This window comes from Sinohyriopsis cumingii, chromosome 6 (genome assembly GCF_028554795.1).
Source record: "Sinohyriopsis cumingii isolate HCF-2022 chromosome 6, ASM2855479v2, whole genome shotgun sequence".
Lineage (NCBI taxonomy): Eukaryota > Metazoa > Mollusca > Bivalvia > Unionida > Unionidae > Sinohyriopsis > Sinohyriopsis cumingii.
The window spans coordinates 101,098,792-101,125,645 of NC_142966.1; the positions used below are offsets into that span (position 1 = coordinate 101,098,792).

The 26,854-nt window shown below is 35.5% G+C and overlaps 1 protein-coding gene across 1 annotated transcript in view; it reads left to right on the plus strand.

Annotated features, from left to right (window-relative positions):
- Window positions 1-7,954: 7,954 nt before the first annotated feature.
- Window positions 7,955-26,854, plus strand: part of LOC149797569 (adenylate cyclase type 9-like) — a 120,291-nt gene continuing 101,391 nt past the window's right edge. Inside the window, exon 1 of the mRNA XM_089962463.1 lies at window positions 7,955-10,000. Coding sequence (XP_089818589.1) covers window positions 8,536-10,000 — 1,465 coding nt within the window. The 5' untranslated portion in view covers window positions 7,955-8,535. The remainder of the gene's footprint in view (window positions 10,001-26,854) is intronic.

Below are 26,854 nucleotides of genomic sequence, written 5' to 3' on the forward strand. Positions count from 1 at the left end.
AACACGTTCTATTACAATCTTAAAAAAACGCGGTCCGAGAACGCGGAAATTAAGTCCGAATAGGTGAAAAAATTCACATAATTAATATCAGATTAAAAGTAAGTAACGTATGCCACCTGTATAATAACCATTAATACATCCGGAAATAACATAATTCACAATGGAGGGCATGAAAAGTAGCATAAAATTCCAGTGGATTTCGGGAGGCATAGTGAATCATGTCATTACACATGTGAAAGCTTCAAAATGGCGCAACCTGTAGAGACGTTAAGGCAGTAGGGCTTATATTCCTAACGTTAATGCGACTGGGGAACGCATTCGAAGGAGAAATATTACCTTTCATGCCTTTATAATAGCGGTGAGCGGCATCACTGGTATATCGTTTTACCGTGATATTTTTCCCGTGGTACGTGCCGCGGTACTTTTTTTTTTTTTCACTGGACCTTAGTCGATAGTTTCCGTCTGTAAGGAAAGTACGGAAACTCCTGATGAATCTGGTTACGACTTTCCTTATAATAACAACAGCATATTTTCATTATTCGTGACACACACACAATTGTTGTTTAAATTATATTTTGTACAAAACGGTTTATCTGTCAAAAATTAATGGTGATTATTACAAGTATAATGATATTTTTGGGCCTTTAATCACATGCTAGCAGGAAAGAATGTTATGAAACATATTCGGCCACATCCAATTTTCGGGCAATTTTTCGGATGAAAAAGGTCATGTTTTTCTTATTTACTAGCGTATGTGAATCCGTTATGCATCAGTTTTCTTTTGTAAGACTGAGAGTTCACGCTTGTTTTCTGTCTGAAGTTTACATAATTTCTCAAGTCCACTAAATATTTCCTCGTTTGTTGCGTAAGTTCATTTCATGTTTACTGACCCACTCGGATAAATATTTTACCCGGGTGATGACATCCCACTCAAAGTTTCCCTGCCTATTATGTCAGTAGTGTAGAAAGAACATTTTAGGTTTCATGTGATTCGTATTTGTATCAGTAATCTCTCTAATGTTAGCACGGTCCATTGACGGCCTCGTTTATAGTGCATGCTTAACCATTCCACTTAGTTACTGCTTTTAGATTATAACAATTAACATACGGATAACAAATTCATCTAATATAAGGAACTAGTCATGGGGTGGGGGCTCTGATTTTCTTTTGAGAAATGTTTTCTATTATTTTCTCTCGAGATAATTAATATTTTTTTTTTCAAATAACATCATAGATCTAATATCAGAGCTAGATAATTTTTCAGCTATTGACAGACGGAAATTTGACAAAAAATGTGTCGGGTCCCTGCCACCAGAACATTGAATTGTTGGTCCATGTACAGTTGCCGTGCACCGTGGTACATACGTTCAGAAATACCACGGTTCAAAATGTTTCCTTGTACCCAGATCTACTTATACTATTATTTTAAACACTGTTCTTCTCCATTCGCTTCTGTCTGGTTTCCCTGTGCTCATGCAACTTTGCTGCGATATATTTGCTATTTACCACCGTTTATTTAAAGAATGAATGGCATATATGATTAATTATTTTTTTTTCATGATCTTTAACTTGGCTTAAACTATTGGCCTTTATTTTAAAGTTGTAGAAAAGCCCATGTGCTCATTCTGGTTTTTCAATAATAAGGGCGCAAACTCAAAAGATTATGGTGCACCTAACTGTCCTTGGGAAAAAGGATTCGTTTTATTTTCTTACAACAAACTGGCAGTGATGTCGTATTGATTCAGTTACGTACTTGACTGTAACCCCTATTGGACATCCCATGCAAAACGAAAGACTATGATCTTCGGAAGTAAGTCACGTTATAGTAATTGCGAACTATCCCTCTGAGGTATTATGGTTAACCGGAAGTTCGCATCGTTACTGATTTTAATAAATTTCAATACCTTTAACAATAATTTGGCGTCATAATTGGAACGGAAGGCCATGAGGAAGCAGGTGCGCTCAGTGAATATAGACACAAATTGTGCTTGTGATGGGTGGGTCCGGAACACATATCGATAGCGACGTTGCTTCCAGAAATTGTCACTGCCACTTCTACGCCATAAAGCACTTAAAAGACTTTGCCTTAAAACAGTGTATTTCAGCTATCATCAAATTTTCATTTCGAAGGTTGTACATATAGTGATCTACACATCAATTACAAAACCAATTAGCACAAGAAGTACTTTAGTTTTTTATGTCCCTCTTAACTACCGAAATTTATCATTACCAGTTTTAGACACAAAACTATGTTTTAAGGAGTTAAACGTGAATAAAAAATATATAGAAGGATAGAAATGAGCATCATTAGCTCGCCTATTATTAACACCTTCCACCCCCAAGGCAGTGACCCTGGTGGTAATAATGAAACATCAGTAACATACATGATTCCTCATTTAGTTTTGGCAGAATGACTTATGTTTAGTCAGAAAGTATCTAAAAATGTCACTGAAATTGAAAGTGTTGTATATTTTGACCTTTCATCCCCACCCTTAACCCAATTGAAGGGATCCAAAAATCATACTCATCTCTTAGATGGACAATACATGGGAAACCTATGTACCAGGTTTGGTGAATTTTGGTTCAGCGGTTAAGGAGAAGAGGAGTTTACTTGCAGACAAAATCTGGAAACGACAGGCGGACAGGTAAAGAGACAGCTGTAGGATACCACAATGCAGGAATACGGTATAAAAGACTCGACCCCATTTGGACAGGCGCGATGTCAGTGATCCGTAAAGGTGAGCTTCTTAGCCCACGCAGCCACCCGGGGCTACCGCATGGTAGCCAATGTATATGTAGAATTAGACCAAAATTAAGGTCATAAAAACTATTTTGTTATAATCTCACTCATCCACCCACCCACCCAAGCAGCAAGTCAGCACCGTTATTCATCATCATTAGCATTTTTGTTATCACCACAATCACCACCACCCCATTCAAAAAGACAACAACAACAAAACATTGCCATTGTCATGGTCGAAAAGTACTTAACTGTTATACAGGCGTTCTTGTCTTTAATTTTTAAACATTTATTTATTTTTTATTTTTCTTGGTTTTAAACAAATCATTGGGAGCAAATTGCCTTTCTCAAGGAACTACGAAGCAGGTATTAACGGATATTTAACCCACGAAACTTGGATTACAAGTCCGACGTTTTCTGAATGAGCCACCGCAAGTCCATAGAAATTATTTACTTTCTATTTTATGTGATCTTACTTTTTTAAAGTTCATATTATCTGAACAAAATTTCCGTTTAAATACAGAACGAAAATATATAAATTCACAACCGTTATGTTGTACGAGTTATTTTGAACTGATTACTTTCATTGAAAAGGGCAAAGAAAAACTAATATTTTATTTAATTTTGTATACATATTTGGCAAAAGATGACATTTAATAACAATCAGAAAAAAAAACATATTCTGGCGAGAGTTCAACACCTATCAGGTACTCTCCATTTCCAATTCCCAAACAAGCAAGCTGTAAATGGTGCAAACATTTGTGGAATGATTTCTGAAGAATGATTTGACAGTGCATTCTGTAGTGGTCAGTGTGACATGTAAACGTTAAGTTTGACGTATGGGTTAGACTCGCCATAAAGTGTTGACTGCAAAGGATGGAATCTGTAATGCTTGGGGCATGAATTAGATTTTAATTAGGACTCGCTCGGTTAACGGTTAGTCCAAATAAGAGTGCAGTATTCATGCAACGTCAATAGCGATTAAATTACAGGAGTCGAGACGAACCAGAAAAAATGTTAGGACATCGGGGGCCATTTGAAACAGGTGTCACAAATTATATTTTCCGGAATAGTTATTAATATAGGGGGTCTAGAGAGGGTTATTCTAATTTCGGTGGAGGAGATATAGTTTTTGGTGGTTAAAGTAGTAATCATGATTGACTATGCTTAACGAGTGGGTATGTGCTTCCAGATAGAGGCTTTTAAAGTAATCTCCTCGCGATAGTGGTGAGTTCGAGTTTTTCTACCCAGCTGGAAAGTGTGAGGGACTCCGATCAAAATTAATAAGTAATTTCTCTAGTTGAACAAATCGTTCAAGTGACAAGGGGGTCTGAAAATTTGTGAGGCCTGAAACCAGGGAAGTGACGATTGGAATTCTTTGATGACAAACGAGTGATGGCTCGTGAAGGCAAGGTTAATCTCAATTACATACAATATGTTCATTGATGTAAGTTTGTCGTTATTGTTGAATGTATTCATTCTATAATCGTGCATGTTATATGATTTATGTACTGCAAGTTATACAACATTTCGAAATATGAAAGAGTTCAGATTCAGTTTTTTTTTATGAAACAGAAATCATATCATGTAAGATTTCGTGCATTTCTTCTGACACAAATTTTGTGCATATTGAAGTTTTCTGTCTTAAATGATTTGTGTCCTTTATGCTGAGGATTGATTTTTATGTATCTGAAAATGTATGTCAATGAATCGCTAATTAGCAAAATGACGTGGTCAAAAGAAGCAATGAAGCCCATTAATTTGTGTGTAATTAAGTTGTGAATTCTCTTCAAATGAGGAACGTGTGTCCGCTGTCCTACTTCAGCTAGAAATTAATAGCCACAGCGGGGTAGTAATAATATCTGAGAGGTTAAATTATATCATGGTCTGCGATAGCAGCCAGAAAGACATAAATTCATGTTAATAAGGTGTGAGTGTGTATTCGGCTGAGAAATGATCATAGTTAGATCTGTTGAATTTCGATCGACGATATCAGACGCAGAAGCGTGGGATTATTAACTGATCCCAGGAGAAGAACAAAAAACAACCTGATAAGTATTTAGGTTGGGTACAATATTTTTTGTAAGAAAAAAGCTTCATAGCTGTATTGCAGAGTGGGAAAATAGCACACTCTGCAGTCAAAATGTTGATGATCTGACATGAGAGAGAGAGAGAGAGAGAGAGAGAGAGAGAATGAAACGCTGAATAGTCGACCTATCACCAACAGTGATTTGGAAAGACCGGAAGCACCAGGTAATGCTGTTATGCCGACAATTTGAGTTCGATCTATCACTCGATCATATGATGAAATTTTGTTCTATCAGTATAACAGAACGGCTAATTGAATTTTACATAATTTTGTAACCCTATCACTGAGAGAAATCGAATCATTCACACGACATGTTCGATTTCATTTTGTTTATGTAATTGATTAAATTGTTGTATTTTACATACGGGGACTCGTGCTATTCTATTGTATATATCTGCTCAGACCTCTGTTATTCCATCCATTAATATCATATTTTATTGTATTGCTTACTCGATCCAGGCAATAATACCGCGGTCGATCATCTCCAAGATAACGATAACCAAAAACCATAAAGAGTAGGGAGATCACACATCATCTTCATCACCCCGTGACACACGCAAATATTACAAAAAATTATAAAGGAAGAAAGAATTACTGCCACGCCTGATGTTTTTTATTGTCGCTGCTATTTATCTGTTAACGAAGAAAACGTGTTAATAACTACGCTAACATCATTAATGGCAGCAACAGTAAGGTGACGACTTGAGTACAGTAATATCTTGAACTTACGAATAAATAGTCACCTGTAATAATTTGCTCTTTTTAGATACTTCCTGATTTTCAATTAATAAATCGTTACATTTTCTATGATGTCAGACAATTTATTTGTACAGAACATTCAGTCTTATTTTAAAAGTGAAAACAAATCACAACTGGAATCTTTACAGACAACTGAGTTGACATTTATGACTGCCTATCACTGTGAGTTCCGGGAGCGAGTCTGTGTTGATAGAATTGATAAAAAGGTAAATGAAATATTTGTTTACCTCCAAAATGATTCCCTTTGCGATTCTTGCAACGTTGTAAGTAATGAATGAGAAGAAGAAGAAAACGAATTTTACGTACAGGAATGCATACGTCATCTATTCAAACAGGTGTACATAGATACACGTAAACAAGTACAGAACTTAGAAGTTTAGTCACAAAGACACGTGCAAGCGTTAAAAACATGTAATCAACCATTTTCTCGCACAACCGATTATAACCTAAAATAATTCCAATTTTTATTAATTTAACCTGTTTTCTGCAATTAGATTGGATGTAAACGGTCACGTGATACTGAACTGCATTTTCATTTTTTTTTTTACATATCGATAAATTCTGCGGACTACTTTTGATTCCCGTTTTCCATGTCATTTGATATGAAGTTTTATCTATATGAACCCATTACACCCTAATAATAACAACTTCGGACTTTATTTACTTTGTGAGTGATTAGGTAAAATTTTAAAATCGATAAATAACCGGAGAATTTATCTACATGTGCGTATTGATAGAATCTTAAATTTACATATCATCATCAACGTCGTCGTCGTATTCGTCGTCGTAAAGTAGCAGTTCTATAATAAATGAAAGTACATTCGTATTAATAAGAAAATTGTTTCTTTGAGGTCATAATCTATATTTTATATCAATGACTGCATGTCCCCTTTCTGCTTTTTGTACATGGATAGTGGGGAGGGCAGCAGTGGGGTTGGGGGAAATGTAGAAAGCGGCAATTTTAAAGTAAAATGCATGTTCTAAAAGGAAAGTAACAACAATTTGCTACATATATATTTATTTTATTTGCTCCCACCTTTGTCAGTAGGATGTGGATTTTATAGTGTTTGCGCAAATACATCCAACACTTTTTTTTAATGGTCGTATCAAAATTTATTTATGCAAAATTGATTTAAAAATAGGGTGCCACTTAGAAGAGCACTTCTAAAAAAACATTTCAAAATGTCATAAAAAATCATGAAATTTTGATTGTGTTCAGTTATAAAATAATTTTATTTTTTAAATCGCGTTTAAAAAAGATTAAAGACTAAGGTACGTAATTGTTCCTCATCTAAATAGACAGAGCATGACAAGGAGTAATATGGCAATGACAAGGAGTAATATGGCAATGCGACACCTCTTTCTGAGGCGCAAATAAGAGGCTGATCTCAAAGTGCTTTCACTTTAGTGCCTGTATTAATAAAAGTTTATTTACTGCTGTTGCTTATGGGATGAAATCGTTTTAATGCAATCAGAAAAGGTAAACAGTTTTGATCCATTATTTAAGAGTAGTAGATGAAGCAAGTCGTTTGTTGTGTAATGGGATCGTGGAGGTCATTCAATAACTTGTAAAAGTTCTCTCTCTCTCTCTCTCTCTCTCTCTCTCTCTCTCTCTCTCTCACACACACACACACACACACACACACACATAAATACATTGTATATGGATACATACAGTGACTGTTTCTTTCGCAAAACACGCCAGACACTCTTTATTGTTCAGTTTCCTGGACACTTTTGAATGTATAATACATTTTTCCTGTCTGTATTCACGTTTATCTTATGTTAACACCCACCAAAGGTACCTTGTAGTTGCTATTGCCTGCATTTCTTGCTAAATGGCTATGCCATGTTTTGGTGATTTTGTACTCTGCAGGCGAGACAATATTCGACAAAATTTCTGTTGTTTCATTCAGAGCATAGGTCTGTGTATCTGTATCCAATTGTACGCATGAAAAGAGAAAAATCTTATATCTGGATTGATTTCACGTTTTGGGAAATATTTCACTCGTGTTCTTTTTGGTACTTACCTAAAGTACTGATTTTATTCTTGTGGTAAATTTCTAATGCATTTTCATACAATACTGTTTTCAATTCAACCTGATAAAAATGAATAATTTATTACAAGTACGTGAGTGCATTGACTTCTGTCTTAAATAAACTTTACTTCTGCTTCTCTTCCTGTACTCTTCAGAGGGTAATAAACATTATATTGATCAACTAAAATTTTGATTCGAATTCAGTAGTAATCAATTGTTTCACGTACAATGTTCCATATAGTTTTAACACGCTACTTCGACCATTCCACGCACCGTATAACTGAACTTAGAGCGGAACTGAAGTTGTAGAGAATAATCCTTACTAAACACCGTTTGTTGTTTTATGTACTGGGCCCATCAACTGGTACCACTGAGGAGAAAATTGCAAATTTTCAAATTCGTGTGCCTGCTAACATTATTATGCCGGAGAAACCCGTCATGAATAATTGATCGCCGTATATAAACTCAGAAGCAGTCGCGAATACTGCAGTTATTGGTGGCAGTCGGATCGAGTTGGCAGTCTCTTAGTTTCTCTGGAAAGTATGCTAGACCGTTAGCCTTACTATAGTATTGGTACGTTGAAATCGAACGTTTCCTGGAGCTAATATTTAAGACACCACTCATTTTGGAAGATAGCTGCCGTTTGTTTTGGCAGGTAGGATGTAGTTCACACCATTAAGCGCGTGTTGCGCTGGATTAAGGATATTTAGGGCTGGAGAAATTTGTGACCCAGGGGCCAAGAAAGTGGTCGGTCAAGTATACGGAGATCCTTGAAAATGTATAGTTTCAGCTGCGTTTATATTCATAACTTCTGAGTACTCAGATTTGTTTTGCATACCTGTTTGTCGCTGTTTTATGTGATAAGAACAATTTCAGTTGCTGGTATAATATTTAAAAATAAAAATAAAATGGCTTCTGGAGATGATATCCCGAAAGCTGAGGTACGGGTGCACTTCGATGCAAAAACGGGTTCAAACACTGTGGATGTTGAAATTCACACCAAGTCAAAAGAGGACCATATACCTGTGCACAAAAGTCGAAAAATGCCTTTTCTATTTGAGAGAGCAGGGAGTTGGTGGCCAAATCCGAAATTTGATTCTGAAATTTTGGAAAAGGAACAGTGGGAAAGTTATTTTCCACAGACGAGAAGACGATTTCAGTATGCATTATTTTACATATTAATTGCATGCATTGCCTGGGTAATTTTCTTTGCGACAATCCAAACCAAAAATATGGTTTATTTTCTAATTGGTACACTTGTATTACTGGTTATAATTGCTTTATTCCTAGGATTTACGTACACCAAGCATTACAAGAAGTATTACTTACCTACATCTTTTGTGGTGACGCTGTTAGTTTGTCTTGGAATTCTTCTGCCATACATATTTGACAACACTGATCTATCAACTGTTGGAACATTTACAGCAACTGTGGAACTGTTACTTATGATGTATAGTGTCATCCCAATGCCACTTTTTATTACAGTAATCATTGGATTGAGTTACTCACTCATATTTGAATTTCTCACAGCTTATAAAAATGATTATATGCGACAATCTTATTTCATTATTGGGAAAGTCCTTCTTCATCTATGCATCCACTTGATGGGGCTTCACATTTTTACGATGAAGCAAGTTCAACAGAGGAGTACCTTTTGGAAAATTGGTCAGTCGATCTTGGCTCAGAATGATCTCCAGATTGAGAAACAGATCAAAGAAAAAATGATCCATTCATTAATGCCTCCAAAAGTTGCAAATGAAGTCATGAAATCCAGAGAAGGCAAGGATGATGAAATTGATGATGTGCGTACAAGAAAACGTGGCTCGAGGTCTAAAGCTCGTGTTAAGGGTGAAATTATCTTCCGTCCATTTAACATGAACACCATGAATGATGTAAGCATCCTTTTTGCTGATATTGTAGGTTTTACAAAAATGAGCTCAAACAAAACTGCAGAACACCTTGTAGCTCTTTTGAATGATCTCTTTGGTAGGTTTGATAAATTATGTGAAAACTGTGGATGTGAAAAAATAAGCACTCTTGGGGACTGTTACTACTGTGTGTCTGGTTGTCCAGAACCAAGACAAGGCCATGCAAGATGTTGTGTGGAGATGGGCCTGGGAATGATAAAAGCCATTGAGGAATTTGACAGAGACCACAATGAACAAGTCAATATGCGAGTTGGTGTCCACACGGGAACTGTTCTTTGTGGAATTGTAGGCACACGGAGATTCAAATTTGATGTGTGGTCAAACGATGTCTCGCTGGCAAATACTATGGAATCGTCTGGGCAGCCAGGAAGGGTTCACTTGTCAGAAGCAACCTATGAGTTCCTGAAAGACGAGTACAAGGTAGAGGATGGACCTTTGGTGAAAGGTCAGTTCTAGTGATACCTTTTTACCTACATTTTCTGTCAGCTATTGATACTGTTTATGGTTTGCCATGGGCTGAATAATCCCAGACATTTAAACAAATCCAGGATGGAGAGCTTCCACAGTAGGGCACAATAATGTGGATTTGTATGCCTCACGATGAATGTTGTTAAGAGCATATAGTTTTATCCATGTCGGTCTGCATGTTGTTGTGGGTTTAATGCCTGTTTCAGCACACAGTAGACATTATAACCCTTTATTTTTATATATAATTTTTTGTATAACATTTTGGTGTTTTGTTTATTATTTGAATTTGAATTGTCTTATTGCTGCTATAAATTGCTGTTTGCCATCACTATTTTACAAGTTGTTTTGTGCACATAAGCATTAAGACATCAATTTTATTGATTCATCCTGTTTTACATAACATGTTTAGAAATTCTTGTGTGGTTTCAGAAAGGCAGTTAATAGATTACCCATTAATCCACACCTATTTGCTGTCATGTAAGGCTTGAAAATTTCAGAAAATCAAATTGCAATCCTTAGACCTGAGATTTTAGTAGTTTGAAAAACAAACAAAACAATAAAATAAGAACATGTGTTTCAGCATATTTTTTAGCTTAAATGGGAGATCAATTATCCAGGCAAAACAATGCTTATTTTAGGATTTTGCTGTCTAGGTAAACATTTCTCTGTTGATAATGACAGATGGATGCTGTACACATCTATCAAATATATAATATATACTTGCTTATAGTTCCGGTCCAACTACAAACAATACAGACCAATGCTCCACCTTCGCAAAGTGCACTGGCAGATCCAAGTCATTATTGTTCTGTGATTACCCCTAACAAAATGCATGGCTGATCTGGGTTTATGTAGTCTGACTTAATTTATAAGTGAATACTGATGACACGGTCAAGTAAACATGGGAAGCAAAGGTTTCTAAACTCTCTTACAGTCGAGTCAAACTGCAAACAACAAAGATCCTGATCTGCAGTAGCATAATGCTCCTGCAGATTAGGGTCTGTGTTGTTTCTTCTGCTGATTACTCCTAACAAACTGCACAGACCCACATATGGTTTTTAAAGTCACATAAATAGAAAGTTCTGTGCAGTTTTTCTTAATATTATATAAAAAGACAATGCACAACGAATTGCATGCTTGTAAAATTCCAGTAGAACTTGATTGAAATGGAGTTTAGTATATAAATGTAGATAGAAAAGAATATGATGTAATAGTCACTAATTAGTAAAGTCTTATTGCAAACTGAATAGACCTGGATCTGCCATCACATAATGCACTGACAGATATGGGTCTGTGCAGTTAGGAGTAATCAGCAGAACAAATGACATGGATCCTGATTTGCTGCCAAAGTGTACATTGGCAGGTCGGGGTTTGTGCAGTTTGAAGTTGGATTTGATTTGTACATGAGTATAGATGGTATCAATTTGATTATTTATGGTTTATTTTTGTATAAAATATAAATGTTTCACTGACGTGATCTTTAACATTTCATATGCAGATTTTGTATAGGTTAATATAAAGGGCATCTGTATGGTACACACCTACTATCATGTTGACCTTTCAAAAAAGTTCGAATTTTGTTTTATTATTTCTTCTCAGCATCCTGTGATTTGCATAAATTTTGTGAAATAGGAGTAAATTTTAATATGAAAAAAGTTCTTTTTTTCAGTGATATAGTTATGTCTTTTTAGTGTAATAAAGCAATCAAAGTTCTTAACTAGATTGACTGACCAATATTTTGCCACAATTATTTCTTAGCAAAATAAAATTAACATTCAGTGATAATTCTAAGAGCCAAAATATAAGGTTATACATGTATATTATGACTGTGTAGAATTATACAGCTCTGTTTAAATTTGCAGAAAATTCCAATTAAATGCTTGTCTTTACAGCAATGTAAAAAATCTTATTCAGTTTTAATCCACACATGTAAAGTAGAGTAAATTATTAAAGTGAAAATCTCATGACTAAGTAATAAAGCATCTGTAATGCCTTTTAGCATAACCTTGGGACTTGAAATGCCATTCTTATACTTTTTGGGAATAAAGAACAAGTTGAATGTCATTTAGAATACAAGATGCAATAGCTACATTTTTTCTTTAAATAAATATACTTGAGGATTTTCTCTTTGGCCATTTTTGGTTTCAGCTTTGGGACTCATTTTCAGTAACAAATTACTTTCAGTACTTGACAAATTCCTGATCTTGACAGGTTACACATTAATATTTCCTTCTCCACAAGAGTATTTTTACTGAGTTTTCATAGAAGTAAAGGACCTAGACCCAATTGTGCATAAAAGGATGAAAGAAAAACTCTGCCATAACCCAAGTCTGTATGTATATGTTTATACTGGCAGGTATGTGCAGTTTTTCTCCACTTTTTGAATGTCGGATTGTCTCTCCAGTATATACTCGTGATTTAATTTATATGTGTATTTAGAGAAATGTATTGTACATCAGCACAATCCTGGCTATATGGAGGGGTCAGTCTAGGATCCTGCCTGGTGGGGCCACTGGCCAAGGATTTTGAATGGAGGCCACCAAAAATTTGACAGCTGTTGCAACTTTTCTCGTGGCGAGTGGTAATATTAAGATTATATAATATATGTACAGAGTAAGGCGTTAATTTGTAAGAATGATTCAAAATTATTTTGTCATCTGAAATGAAAACAATGATAACATAATGAATTAGAAATTGCTTCTTCTAAGATAACTGATTTGTTAGTGACCGGATCCAGATATGTATAAATTTGTGACACTTTTCATTGTTTTACAAGTGTTATAAAGTTATGAAAGTTATATATTTTTTCAATAGTTATTTTCCTTCCTTGTGAGTAATACTTGTGCATTTTGTTTACCATTGATGCTGGAATGTTACCCCCCCACCCCCCACAAGGTTTTGACTGATGTTCAGCAGATTTAATAATAATTATAATGATGACTTTGTATAGCGCCTCATCTTTAGAAGCTCTAAGCACTTTACAACATTACACAACACCTATAAGATAAAAAACATATAATGATATGATTACAGAAACAAACACCATAAAATTAGAAAACATAAAAAACATGCTGAGAATATTTAAGGTAGGAAACATTATTAGGTCTTTAAGTTTGTTCTTACAGTCGAAATAAGTGAGTTTTGAGAGCACTCAGGAATGGTATCACTGTGTCTTTGTGTCTAAGTTCAGTGGGCAATTTATTCCATGTTGCTGGGCCCTGGTATACAAAAGAATGCTGTCCATATGACTTTGTTCTCATAGTGGGAATAATGAGTATGTGATTGTCAGAAGAGGAGCATAAGTATCTTGCTGGTGTGTACACATGGGTGACGTCAGATAGGTATGTTGGACTAGAGTCCGACAGTGAAATGTAGCACAGAGAACAAATTTTGTGTTTGATTCTGGATCAAATGGATAGCCAGTGTAGGGTACAGGGCAGCAGAGAGGTGTGCTCTGATCGTGGTACTGTAAGTATGATCCGAGCAGCTGTGTTTTGAACTTTTTGAAGTTTCTGGAGTAGATATTGAGATGAACCAGACAGAATTGAGTCACAATAGTCCAGTCTTGAAAGTACTAATGAACACACAAGTGTTTTAGTGGCATGAACTGAAATATATTTGCAAATTGAGCTGATGCGTCTCAGCTGAAGATATGCAGCCTTGCATACGTTCATGACATGTTGGTGCAATGTGAGAGTACTGTCCAGAGTAACACCTAGGTTTCACACTGATTGTGTGAATTTAATGTTGGCGTTGCTGATATTTATTGTTTGAGGTAAAGAATGTGAATGAGAAAGTCTTTGTGTTGTGATCAGAATGGCCTCAGTTTTATCATCATTCATCTGCAGCTTGTTACATGTCATCCATGATTTCACATCAGAAATGCACCTCTCTACAACTTGGATGGTAGCATCAACTTCAGTTGGGTGGCTAGATTTGTATATTTGGGTGTCATCAGCGTACAATTGGTGAGACACTGGATGATGATCTATGATACTTGAGAGCGACTGAGTGTACAGAATGAAGAGAACAGGTCTAAGAACAGACCCCTGTGGAACACCACAACATAGATCAACTGGGCTGGAGTGTATTCCATTTGCAGACACAATTTGTGTCCTGTTGACCATGTAGGACTTGAACCACAGTAAGGCTGTATCGTGAATGCCAAATACATGCTGGAGATGGTGAAGTAATATATCATGGTCTGTGGTGTCAAATGCTGCAGACAAATAAAGGAGGGTGAGGACTGTAATCTTTCCGCTATCCAAAGCAGAGAGAATGTCATTAACTATTTTTAGAAGAGTAGTTTCACTACTTTGGTAAGGGCGATGTGCAGATTGTACATTGCTAAAAAGACTGTTTGAATTCAGATGAGATACAAGCTGGGATAGAACAACCTTTTCTAAGATTTTTTATATGAATGGGAGATTAGAAACTGGGTGGTTATTCTTTAAATCATTATGGTCTAGTGTTGATTTCTTCAGCAGAGGCTTTACAATGGCAGTTTTGAAAAATGATGGGAATTCCTCTGATGAGAGAGAGGTATTAATCAGTTAGTGAAGGCAATACTGGATCTAAGCACTCAAGCAGCAGTATGTTGGAATTGGATCAAGTTACATGACTTTGGTGCACTCTTCATCAGGATTGTACATATGAAATCCACAGGTTCAAATGCTGCTAATGGTTGCCGCTCAAATTCTGTATCCCAACTGTATGGTGACGATGAGTCAGTTGAAATTGTGGTGTCAAGTTTATCTCTAATAGTTTGTACTTTGTCACGGAAGAAATTTGCAAACATTTCTGGAAGGCCGACTGGAGAGAAGTAGTTGGAAGTGGTGTACATTTGTTCCTTGACATTAGCTTCTTAGTAATCTCGAAGTGCTCTTTGCAGCTGGAACTTTCCGTGATCTTAGTAGTGTAATGGGCTGAGTTCGCTGCATGGACTATATTTGTGACATTTTTCTTAGTGGCTTCATAGATTTGCTTATGAATAGTGAGTCTGGTGGAAAGCCAGAGCCTCTCAGCTTTACGGCAGTCTCTTTTAGCAGTGCAAAGCTGGTCCCTAACACTGCTATACCATGGAGAACACTTTTGAATTGATACTCTGCACTTGGTAGTTGGGGCATGTTTGTCGAGCATAGAACGCAGGCAGTTATCGAGTTGTTCTGCTGTAGGAGGTAAGCAAATTGTTAGGTTTGCTTGGATGTCATGCATTAGTTTGGGATTTAAGGGATTTGTTCCCAATCTACTTTGTAACCAGTATTATCATCATTTTGCAAATTGCAAATTGATCCTGCTGACCTTGGGCCCAAACAGTGTGCCATGGGCATTTTTCGTTTTGAATTACCATAAATACTTGCTTATAAGTCAAACCAACCTGCAAGCAAGAAAGATTCTGATCTGCTGGAACATAATGTACCAGCAGATCAGGGTCTATGTTATTTGTTCTACTGATTACTCCAAGCAAACTCTACATGGACCCAGATCTGTTGGCACATTATGGGATGAAAGATCTCAGTCTTTGCAGTTGGATTCATCTTATAAGCAGGTACATATGGTACTTATTTTGGGTATATATTGGCTCCACTTGCCATGTAAAAGTGGGTGAAAGTGTTGCAACATCTGAGAACCAGACCATCATAACAAGTCAGCTTGCTCTTGTCAAATTGCCACACTTAAATCACATAGTATTTTGGTAAGTGTCTGTTGTACAGGTTTTAACTGTTGGTTACTGTACTGTACTGTTCACAAAAAGATTGGTGCTTTCAAGTTCCAGGAGTGCTTCACTTCACAGATTTTACTTGTGCCACCTGCGCATTGCAGGATATTTCTGAAGGGTCAGTTGATGTTTTTATTGTATCATTGGTGTTAAAACATACTGTAGATTTAACCCTCTATATAGTGCAGAGTTTAGATATCTCCCCACCCAGAGCATACAAAACAAAGATAAATTAAACAAAAGTTGAAACATAAAGAGATTTGTTATCAGAAACACACTTTTGTAAGAAGAATTAAACCTTCTGAAGTTTTCATCAGATTGTACATCATCACAGGATACATCTCCAGGCAAGAAAGGTTTCTGCCATTCGCTGACCTCGTGTGACATGCCGGTGGTCACATGAGGCCTGTTTTACAACCCATGTCTAAAGTCCAAGATAGAAAAAAACCTAAATGAAAAATGGTTATTTGTCACATATGGTACAACTTGCCTAAATTAGGCTGGTCATGAAGGAGATTCTGGGTTAATTTTTCTCCTGTTTTACATTGTAAGAATATGTGAATTAATTGGCTTGCTAGAAGTTGTATGCTATTTGTTAAATTTATAATGGAGTCCTTGTCTTATACCGGCAGGATCACAATGTGTCACTTGAAAAACATGATTTTGACTCCCAAATTCCATGACAGTTATGCAGTTATAAAAACACTATTTCTAGTCAATATTGTGTGGAAAAAGATTTTTCTTGACACTGCAGTACATGCCTGTAACCAGTAGCCTGCTAAACTGTAAACAGTCATGATTTATATTGCTTGAAATGGCAATACAAGCCTGTAACCAGTAGGCTGCTCAAAAGTAACCAGTCATGATTCATATAGCTTGACACTGCCTGCTGAACTGTAACCAGTCATGATTCACATAGCTTGACATTGCAATACAAGCCTGTAACCAGTAGCCTGCTAAACTGTAACCAGTCATGATTTATATCACTTGACATTGCAATACAAGCCTGTAACCAGGAGCCTGCTAAACTGTAACCCAGTGCTGTCCAACCTTTGTCAAACCATGGGCCATTGACAAATTTTTCTTGAAGCCGAGGGCCGCAGCAGAAACCTTAAAAGCAACGACTATAAAAATTATTCACAATTGTTTACCTGGTTAAGAAGATATATTATGAATGTAGGCCATTAACTTTTTTAAAACATAACTGCAAAAAAAATTGCTCGAGGTCTGATGGGCCATTTGAAATCTGCCTGCGGGCCGCAGGTTGGACAGCACTGCTGTAACCAGACATGATTTATATCACTTGACATTGCAATACAAGCCTGTAACCAGTAGCCTGCTAAACTGTAAACAGTCATGATTTATATTGCTTGAAATGGCAATACAAGAATGTAACCAGTAGCCTGCTCAAAAGTAAGCAGTCAAGATTCACATAGTTTAAATTGCAATACAAGCCTGTATCCAGTAGCCTGCTAAACTGTAAACAGTCATGATTTATATCACTTCACACTGCAATACAAGCCTGTAACCAGTAGCCTGCTTGAAAGTAACCAGTCATGATTCACATAGCTTGACACTGCCTGCTAAACTATATACAAGTCATGATTCACAAAGCTTTACACTGCAATACATGCCATTTTACTGGTAGCCTGCTACACTGTAACCAATCAGGATTCACACTTGATGTTCATGGAAAACTCACCACATAGAGCAATCTGATTCAAATCAGATCTCCACTGTCCTACATTAAGATCTGACAGTGACCACTTAGGAGTAATGTTCTGATGACCTATGTTATGACATTAATCACTAATTGTATCAGTCAATTAGATGAAGTATTATACCTTCATGTTTTGGAGACTAAGTAGTGTGGCTGAAGAGCATCATCCTGTGCCAAATGATTTGATTATTTTAAATTTCTGACAGCTGTGTATTCATTGGCTAATTGAAAGGTCAACAGAACATCACCTCTAAGTGGTCACTGTCAGATCTTCGCTTAGGACAGTGCAGATTTGATTTTAATCAGATTGCCACATTGTGAGTTACTAAATGATTTTTTTAAAATATCTTTAGCTTTGTTATAAGAAGTTTTCACTTTCGAAAGATCATAATGTCTAGAAAGCTCAGGCAACTCATGCTTTTTCAAAGACTAACACTCCTTTATGGGTAGGACTTAAAAAACAAAGTTCTCCACTTGAGATGACATTGTGAATGCTTGCTGGTTTAACTAATTATTTATCAAGTATGTGAAATTAAAATCTTCACCAGGGACAGTGAACATTCTGAAACAATGTCAATTTAAATTTTAAAGACAATTTTTTAAATACCTCTGAAATAGTTTTAAAGAAATTCAGATCCCAGTCAAGCCCCCAATTTCTGTTACAACTCTCTGGTCTTAAACTTAGTAACAAAGTGAAGAAAAACTAATAATTTAGTAAAATCAACAAATAAATTTATTTCTCTAAGTTACACAGCAAAAATTTAAGAGGAATTGTAAATTAAGTCTTAATAAGTCCTAAATGTTGTATCACTAGTCCAGAATTATAGAATGTTCCAAATCAATTCAGTAATCTTGAACGTCCTGGTCTATAATAATGATGCAATCCAGAAAGTCCAAAAGTCAATGAGCACTTTGTATTTTCAATTGAATAATTTATGTAAATAACTCCTCCCAAATTATATCTGAACACAACTGAAAATTCTAATTGTAGAGTCTCTAAGACATATATGACACATCAATGAAAAGTTTATTTATCAAACCTCTATATATCCTTATTTCACTCTGCATTGTAATATTATTTTATAGAAAACTAATGCAAAATTCCACTAACTCTTAAATAAGGTTAGACCTTGAACTAAAAGTTTTAGTAAACCTCATAAAACCATTATCAACGTTATAAAAATATTGACAAGATTTGGCATCAAGTGAGAATGTCAATTTCAGCTTGAGTATGGTGTCATTTATATTACACCAATCCATCTGAATTGAAGCATTATATGTTACAGCCCCATCTATAACCCAGCAATTAGCATCTGAAGTTTTTTAATTGCCCACAGTTCAAATTAATTAAATCTATTAATGAAATTAATAATAACAGGGGAAAATTATAATGATTTAAAGAGTAAACCTCTCTCTATCTTTCTCTCAGACAATTGAATAAATTAAGTTGCAGTCAAAGATTTTCAGAATTTTTTTTTCAACAAAGGTGGAACATTAGTACCATCAGTTAAATTTTGCTTGCTTGCTTTCTCTTGTTTTGGTATACAATTATAGCTATTAAAACTTGAATTTGTTCATGTTTTTATGTAAACAAATATGTAAAGTGCCTTGTGCAGGGACACACTATTGTAAGCAAACCTGTTACTATCTCCATTTTCTAGCATCTGAAATTGTCAGCATGTTTGCTTACCATAACTGTCAACCATTTCAGGGAGGGGCTGAGATCACCAGTATAACCCTCCCTTGCATTCATTTGTTGTCATGCCATAAAACATCAAACCAAATGTACATCAAATCATGTACACTTTTCAGTTCTGCATACAAACATAAAACTGTTTTCCGACATACCGGATTATTTGATTACCTTTTATCTCCAGTTTTAGTGGAAATATACACAATCATGTCATCATCTGTTTTCAGCTTTTCTGCAAGACTTTAACCGTCTCAGAAATTTGAGGATTTGGTAATAGTATTTTCAGTTGACTGCTGCTGATAATGAAATTGAGTTTTTATATTGTTTTTCTTTTTGTGATATTAAGACAGTGCACACCCTCTCTTTTAGTTCCAGACTATGTAATCCATTTGTTCTTTTTACTTCACTGTTATTTTCATGGTTTAATTTGATGTCTTTTCCCCTATTTGGGTTAAATTTAAAACAAAATGACAATTCCTTTCAATGTAACCCCAGTGTCACATTTTTCAGTGACCATTTGCAAGCAGCTCATTCTGTTTCTATTATTAAACATGTATCGAATAATATCTTTACCAATAATGGGCTTTAAATTCAATGCAGGTGCTTCAGACAGATATCTGTGTGAAAGGAACCCTGTTTTACCACACTGTTCAAACATTTTTTTAAACTAAAAGAAAATAGCAGCTGCAAATGAATTTTTTTCCATCTGATATACAGTAATGCTTGTATATTTGGAGGGGTTTAATGCATATATTGCAAAAACATGAGTAGACATTTGAATACAATTTGATAAACTTTTTCCATTTGACATTTAGCTGGAAAAGAACTCATTGATTTATGAAAATAAATTTTTCTTGATGTTGTGACAGTGTGGAGAGGCTCCTTTAGTCTAGTATATTTACACCACCATTTACAACCTACTCCCGTCACTCTTTTGATGAGAAGTTTTTGTCATGGCCAAGATGATTATTGTGCAGTGACCTGTACTTTCATAAGGCTTCTGTTATTCTGCTTTCAATCCTTCCAGTGACTAGCAAACTTGCGGAATGGTCTTGTCTTTAATTCCTGGAAATTCTTTTTTTAGCAATTAGAGCATCAGTCCCTTCGAGGAACTCTTGTTAATAATTTTCAGTTACCCCACTGGGTTTTCTCTGCAAAAAAAAAAAAATGGTTGCTTAGCTTTAGTTGTTAGAACTTTTGTCCCTCCTGGGCAGTGGATTTGTGTACTTTTCTCTGTACATATCATATTTGGACTAAACAGAAGACTGACTTTGTGTACATATTTACGAAGTTTACTCAGTCACCATATACATAATGTAAATTTGCAATTATACATAATGTAAATTTGCAATTAAGGACAACCAGCTGCAGACTGATATTCTCGGGCATGCTGTAAATGCAGTATTAACCCACGCTGAATTTTCAGATCATATTGCTTGTTCATGAACATATTATTTACTAGTGAGGCCATGCTATTCATATCAAAATGATGACTGGTTATATTTGTTATCATATGACCTTTTCCTCATGAAGGTACTGATATCTCCCAGAATTCTGTACTGTACAACTGTATTTTGTACACATTTGCTGTTAATGTCTTTTTTTGCGTAAGTATTTTAAGGTGAATTATGGATATTTATGATTTAAAAAATCTTCCATACCTAAAACCCCCTATATAAGTTATTACAAATTTGCATTGAATCTTTTACAAATAATTGCATTTTAAAGTATGGTTGTCACAGAAGTTGGCATATCTATTGCCTACCACTGATATACATGTGGAAGTGACATTGCTAGAACGGTGAACTTGCAAAAAGAGATGGCGTAGGAATTTATGATTGTCATGAAATGAACAGTGATAGTGTGGAAATTTTATAAATTGAAATAGCTGATGCCACATTAATATATTGAGAGAAGGAAGGAAAAGGAATGATACAAATATTGGAAAGATTTATAAATTATTGTGCATTCCAGTGCAGAAGTGTGATCTTTGCATATTTTCTAACATTTTGCATAGACTACAGTTTGAAAGTAAGTAGATTGGATTCCTAGGTTTAGTTTCTGACAAATATAAACTGTTGTTCATTAAGGCTACATCTAGGATTCCTTATCTTCTAATGTACAATGTTCTGCTTGATATTTACTATGCTCTGCTGTGTCCATCACAAATCTCTGGAGCAAAGGTATAATGAGGTATGTGTTTGCAGTTCACATTTTTTGTACTGTATGAAAGGAGATAACTTCTCTCTCTTGCTTGCTTGTTCTCCCACCGATTTCCCTTAATGGTATGTGTAAATCTATATTTGATTGTTTTTATTTTGTTTTGTTTTTTTAAATCCCAAGGTAGTAACATGGGATGATTTTTTCTGGTTTACTTGTAACATGGTTTAGTTTGGTCTTGTGGGTTTACCACCATTTTTCAGCAAATGATATACATACAGTACATGGTAGCCAGTATTTCAGAGAGGAAGAACCAGGGATGACCCCTGGAGGAACCACTGACCCATGGGAAGCTACTAGGAAGCTGAGATTCAAACCCACATGCACAGAGGTGAGAACTCTGTAAAGGCAAGTGCCTTTGATCCTAGCCAACTGGGGACCACTTACATGTAAGATGGACATGACACATTGTTTTTGTTACTGCATATTTATTATTTATTTATTATTAGCTTCATTAGTGGCAGGCTTTGGTTTTATGGTTAAGATCATATTTTCAGTGTATTGGCTTATACAGTGCAACGAAAATATATCAGCGACAAATTAAATTTTCAGTTTTATGGTTTATAAGTGGCTGAAGATCACTTTTTTCACCCAAGAAAGAGTTCTGAGCAGGCATCCTGACATATACGCTGTGTGAGTAAATGTTGATTTAGACAAAGCAGTGTAATGTCTGTGTTACCTCCTTTTCTGGCAAAGGATTGCCTCCCCATGGTTGGTATTTAACTATCCAGTATATAAGTGTGTTAGTACTTATCCAAGTTAAAACTGGTTGGAAAGAAATAGTTTTCAGTGAATTCATATCAGATTGTTTATTCTGAACCAATGAGTGTTTGTCATGAAAGAAATGGAAAATAAGTCATATGATGCTGAAAAGTCAGCAGTCAGTTTTTATGAAGGATATCTGTGATAATTAAGACTTCATGATATTTCTATGTGTTTTTATGTTGGTTTTGTTATATTCTGCATGGCTTCATGGGCTGTTGAAAGACAATTGGCTGGTCACATGCTGTGATTAAATTTGAGTTATATCAGTTTATTTTAATATAAAATTTACATTTGGGATCTAGGATTTCCGTTGATTTTTAGATTAGAGTGACTTTTCTGAGTTGAAAAAGATTAATTAACAGAAGTAGTAGGAGACTGGAAATATTATTCAGTTTCAAAGGAATTATGATGATGTCCAACTTTCAACTTCACAGATTCAGATCTGACATTTTCACATGTGCCGGCAGATCTGGGTCAGTGCAGTTTGTTAGGAGCAATCAATGGACAAACAGTAATGACCCTGATCTGCAGGCACATTATGCTATGCCAGATCAGGATCTTTGTTGTTTTGTTGTTTTGCAGTTTGACTTGAAAAGTGGACCGCTCCAGTGGCCATGTGGTTTGAGCATCCGCCTCAGATGCGGGAGGTCAGAGGTTCGAACTCTGGCCAATTTATACCAAAGACTGATAAAAAATAGTACTAGCAGCTGCCTCGCTAGATGCTTAGCATTAAGAGGTTAGTGTTAGCACTGGTTGGCCTGGTGTCAGGATAATGTGACTGGGTGGGACATCATGCTTCATGTCTGCAGCATGATACCCCAGTGCTGGACATCACCATAAACTGTTAAACTGCAGACATCATAGCGATATGACTGAATTGTTTTAAAGCTACATAAAAAATCAAATCACACACATACACAAACCAAACATGCATCAGACTTGTCCTGTTTTATGATCGTTGTTCTCATCCACTTCCAGTTTAGTCATTTCTCAGCCAGAGAATATTTGTGGGCAGTTTATTTCATGTTGGAGTAAGAAGTACCACAAAGAACATTGTTATCATGTCAAGAAGTGTCTTGCCCAAATACACTGTTGGAGTCTTGCATAGAACTATCATGCTTCTAAAAATTTCACAAATTTAGCTTTAACAAATAAAGAAACATTAGTTTTATATAATGTTAATTTAAATATTGTAGATGAGTGAATTCAAAAACTAATAATGTACAGAATGCCTGAAAATTAAATTACTTTACAAATTTAATTATAGTACTTGTAAGTTGACTGTAGTTGACATTTGTTCAAAAATAATTACAGGTTTACCAAAAATAGAAAGCTGCGGGAATTTGAACATCAAGATATGTAAATAAAGATTTGTCGAACCATAATAAACTCTTTGAACTCGTACAAAAGATGAAGTACAGTTTCTCAGTATGGTCAAACTTCAGACTGCATGGACCCAGATCTGCCATTGCATAGTGTTGGCAGATCTGTGTCTGTACAGTTATTTTAGGATTAATCAGTAGAAAGCAGCATACCAATTAGAGTCTGACCTGCCAATGCATTATGCAATGGCTAATAAGGGTCTATGTTCGTTATAGCTCACCCAACTTTTATATATATATATATATATATATATATATATATATATATATATATATATATATATATATATATATATATATATATATATATATATATATATATAAGCAATGATTCACTGTTCAGTTAGAGCATGTGCCAGTCACAAATTGGGATACTTTATATTCTATTCTATAACTTATTTAGATAGATTATTTATGCATTTTTAATTAGTTTATAAAGATCTGTTTAGTCTACTGTATTCTTCGAACAATTGATTGATCATCTAAATCTTGTTTAGCATAATTAAATTGTCTTAGAATATTTAATTGTTTGAAGATCATTAATTAATGACAAAAGAACATATGCATAATGAAGTTACATATAAATTCATGTACTCTTTAACTGCAGAAACTTGATAGCCTTAAGAAAACTTTGTATAAAATTTGAGTTGTAGTTAAGTTGGCTTTGGGAGGGTGATATCATTTTGGTTATATTGGTGTTCATCATGCCCTCTGTATCTTTGACCCAATTCCACCTCCACACAGGAAAATCAGGATGTATATATGCATCACAGGGAGTGTAACTTAGCCATAGAAACTAAACTAGGTCTGTGACCTAATTTTTGTTTTAAAACATTCCTGTGATGCATAGAATATCTTGCTTCTTGCTCACCACCATTGATAAAAATTGGTATGTAACAGCATCTCAACAAGAATAACTCAACCATATAAAAATTAGCTTGTTACATCCACAATATCTTAGACCCTATTTCAACATCTTGTGAAAATTTTAGTATTCACATATCCTCCAATTTATTTGTACCTGCCCTACAATTTTAAAAATGAAATGCTTCAGAGAAGTATAAAGAATGAATAGAACTTAGTCATTTCATTGACTGGTTTATAATTTCTTACCTGATTGTCACCAAGCCCCATCATTATCACCTTTTTGGTATTTCAGTGCAAATGGAAGCTCCCAATGTAAACAAGCAGACAGATTGCTCTATCCATTGTTGGTTTATTGAATAGTCAATTTCAGTAAAAACTATTGTCTGTGACAAATATTTGCAATGTCTAGTTTTAATATTTCTAAAACAAATGGAACAAATAAATAGGAGGAACTCTTGCATACATGTATACTATGAATTGTAAATCCAAATTTACAGAATTATTGAGATCTTCAAAGACGGTGAACTTCATCACGTCGTTTGCTTGGAAACATAGACTGGCCATAGCAGATATGGTGACCGTGTTGCTGAAGAAACTACCTTTTCATTTGAAACATCACCAAGTTGATAGTATTTGGGACCCCCTGATTATAACGAAACTTAGTAATTTTATTCAATGATTTACAAAGTTTTGTGCCTTTTTTATATCCTTGATGCTGTCTGTTTTTTGTAAAAAAAAAATCAGTTGTGCGAGAGTACAAACAAATGGGATGGTGTAAAAATACTGTAGTAATGTGGCTGTATTGTGAAAACAACAACTCGTTTATGCTTAAAGTAAGTCTCTTGGGCAACACAACCAGACTAAAAACTAGAACACTTTAACCTAATCTGCATGAACAGATGACAGTTATTTTCAGCCAATCATTCACTCTCATTATTTTGGGCCCTTTTCCAATTGCACTCACGAAATGGGTGAGCGGATGCATCTTAACAAGTGTAATTCAGTCATTCCAAAACTTGGTGACTGTGACCTGATTTGCATGCTTGAGTAACATATATTTTCAGTTGTTTGTTATACCCTCAATATCTTGGACCCAGTTTCACCAACACTTACCAAACTGTGGGTAATCTCAGGGAGAATAACTAAACTATACCAAAACAAGTGTAACTCAGTCATTCCAAAACTTGGTGACTGTGACCTGATTTGCATGCATGAGTTAGATATATTTTAAGTTGTTTTTTGTACTCTCAATATCTTGGACCCAGTTTCACCAACACTTACCAAACTGTGGATAATCTCAGGGAGAGTAACTAAACTATACCAAAACAAGCGTAACTCATTCATTCCAAAACTTGGTGACTGTGACCTGATTTGCATGCTTGATTGACATATATTTTCAGTTGTTTGTTACACCCTCAATATCTTGGACCCAGTTTCACCAACACTTACCAAACTGTGGATAATCTCAGGGAGAGTAACTAAACTATACCAAAACTAGGTTGTGGGTAGCTTTCATAATTTGTGAGTCTTGTTTGTCACACCCTCCATGTCTTGGACCCTGTTTCACATAATGCTGAAGACTGGCATGTTAATACACGACATAAATAGTTTTTGTTGTTGTTGCGGGGTTTAACGCCATATTTCAGCACAAGATAAGCTAATAAAGGTGCACATTATAAATAGTGGAGAAAGAACCTGGGAAAACCCAGAGAAGAACAACCAATCAATGAGAATCTACAGGCAAGCTTTCTCGCATACCCGAATGAGCCCTAGGCTCGAATCGATGCATGCAGAGGTGAGATGGCACTGATCCAGAATGGTGGGCACTTTAGACCACTAAGCCACTAAGAGCCCCCTCAAAAATTGTAAGTTGATTATGCAAAAACTTGGGAAATGTGACCTAATTTTCAAGCTTGTGTGACTTTGGTTTTTCAGCTATTACAGTTCATTACACTCTAAATGTCATTGACCCTATTTGACTCTACTGTCCAGAAAATATTTAGCAGCATCTCAGCGGAAATAACAACTATACCAAAACAAGGTAATTGTGACCTATTTTTCATGCTTATATGACACCAGTATTTTCAGCCATTTTAAAAATTGATTTATGCCATCGGTATCTTGAACACCATTTCATGTAGACTAAGGGTCTCAAACATGTGGCTAATGGAGCTATTTTCTGCAGCCTGAAATGACACCAGGAATTTATAAAATAATGAATTTAAAAAATTTCTTTAGTGATTGTGGCCCTTGGGCCAATGTACTAGTCATCATGAAGTCCTCATGGTGATTTGTGCTGGAAAGTCATGATCTAGACCATCAGATGTTGTTAGAAACCCACACTGAGGAGACTTTGTTGATCCTCTTAATGAGTGCTAATGCTTCATTCTCTGCATGGTCTTTTTGTCATTAACTTGCAGGAAGAACAAGTTTGGAAAGGTCAGAGTCATGCATAGACGAACATG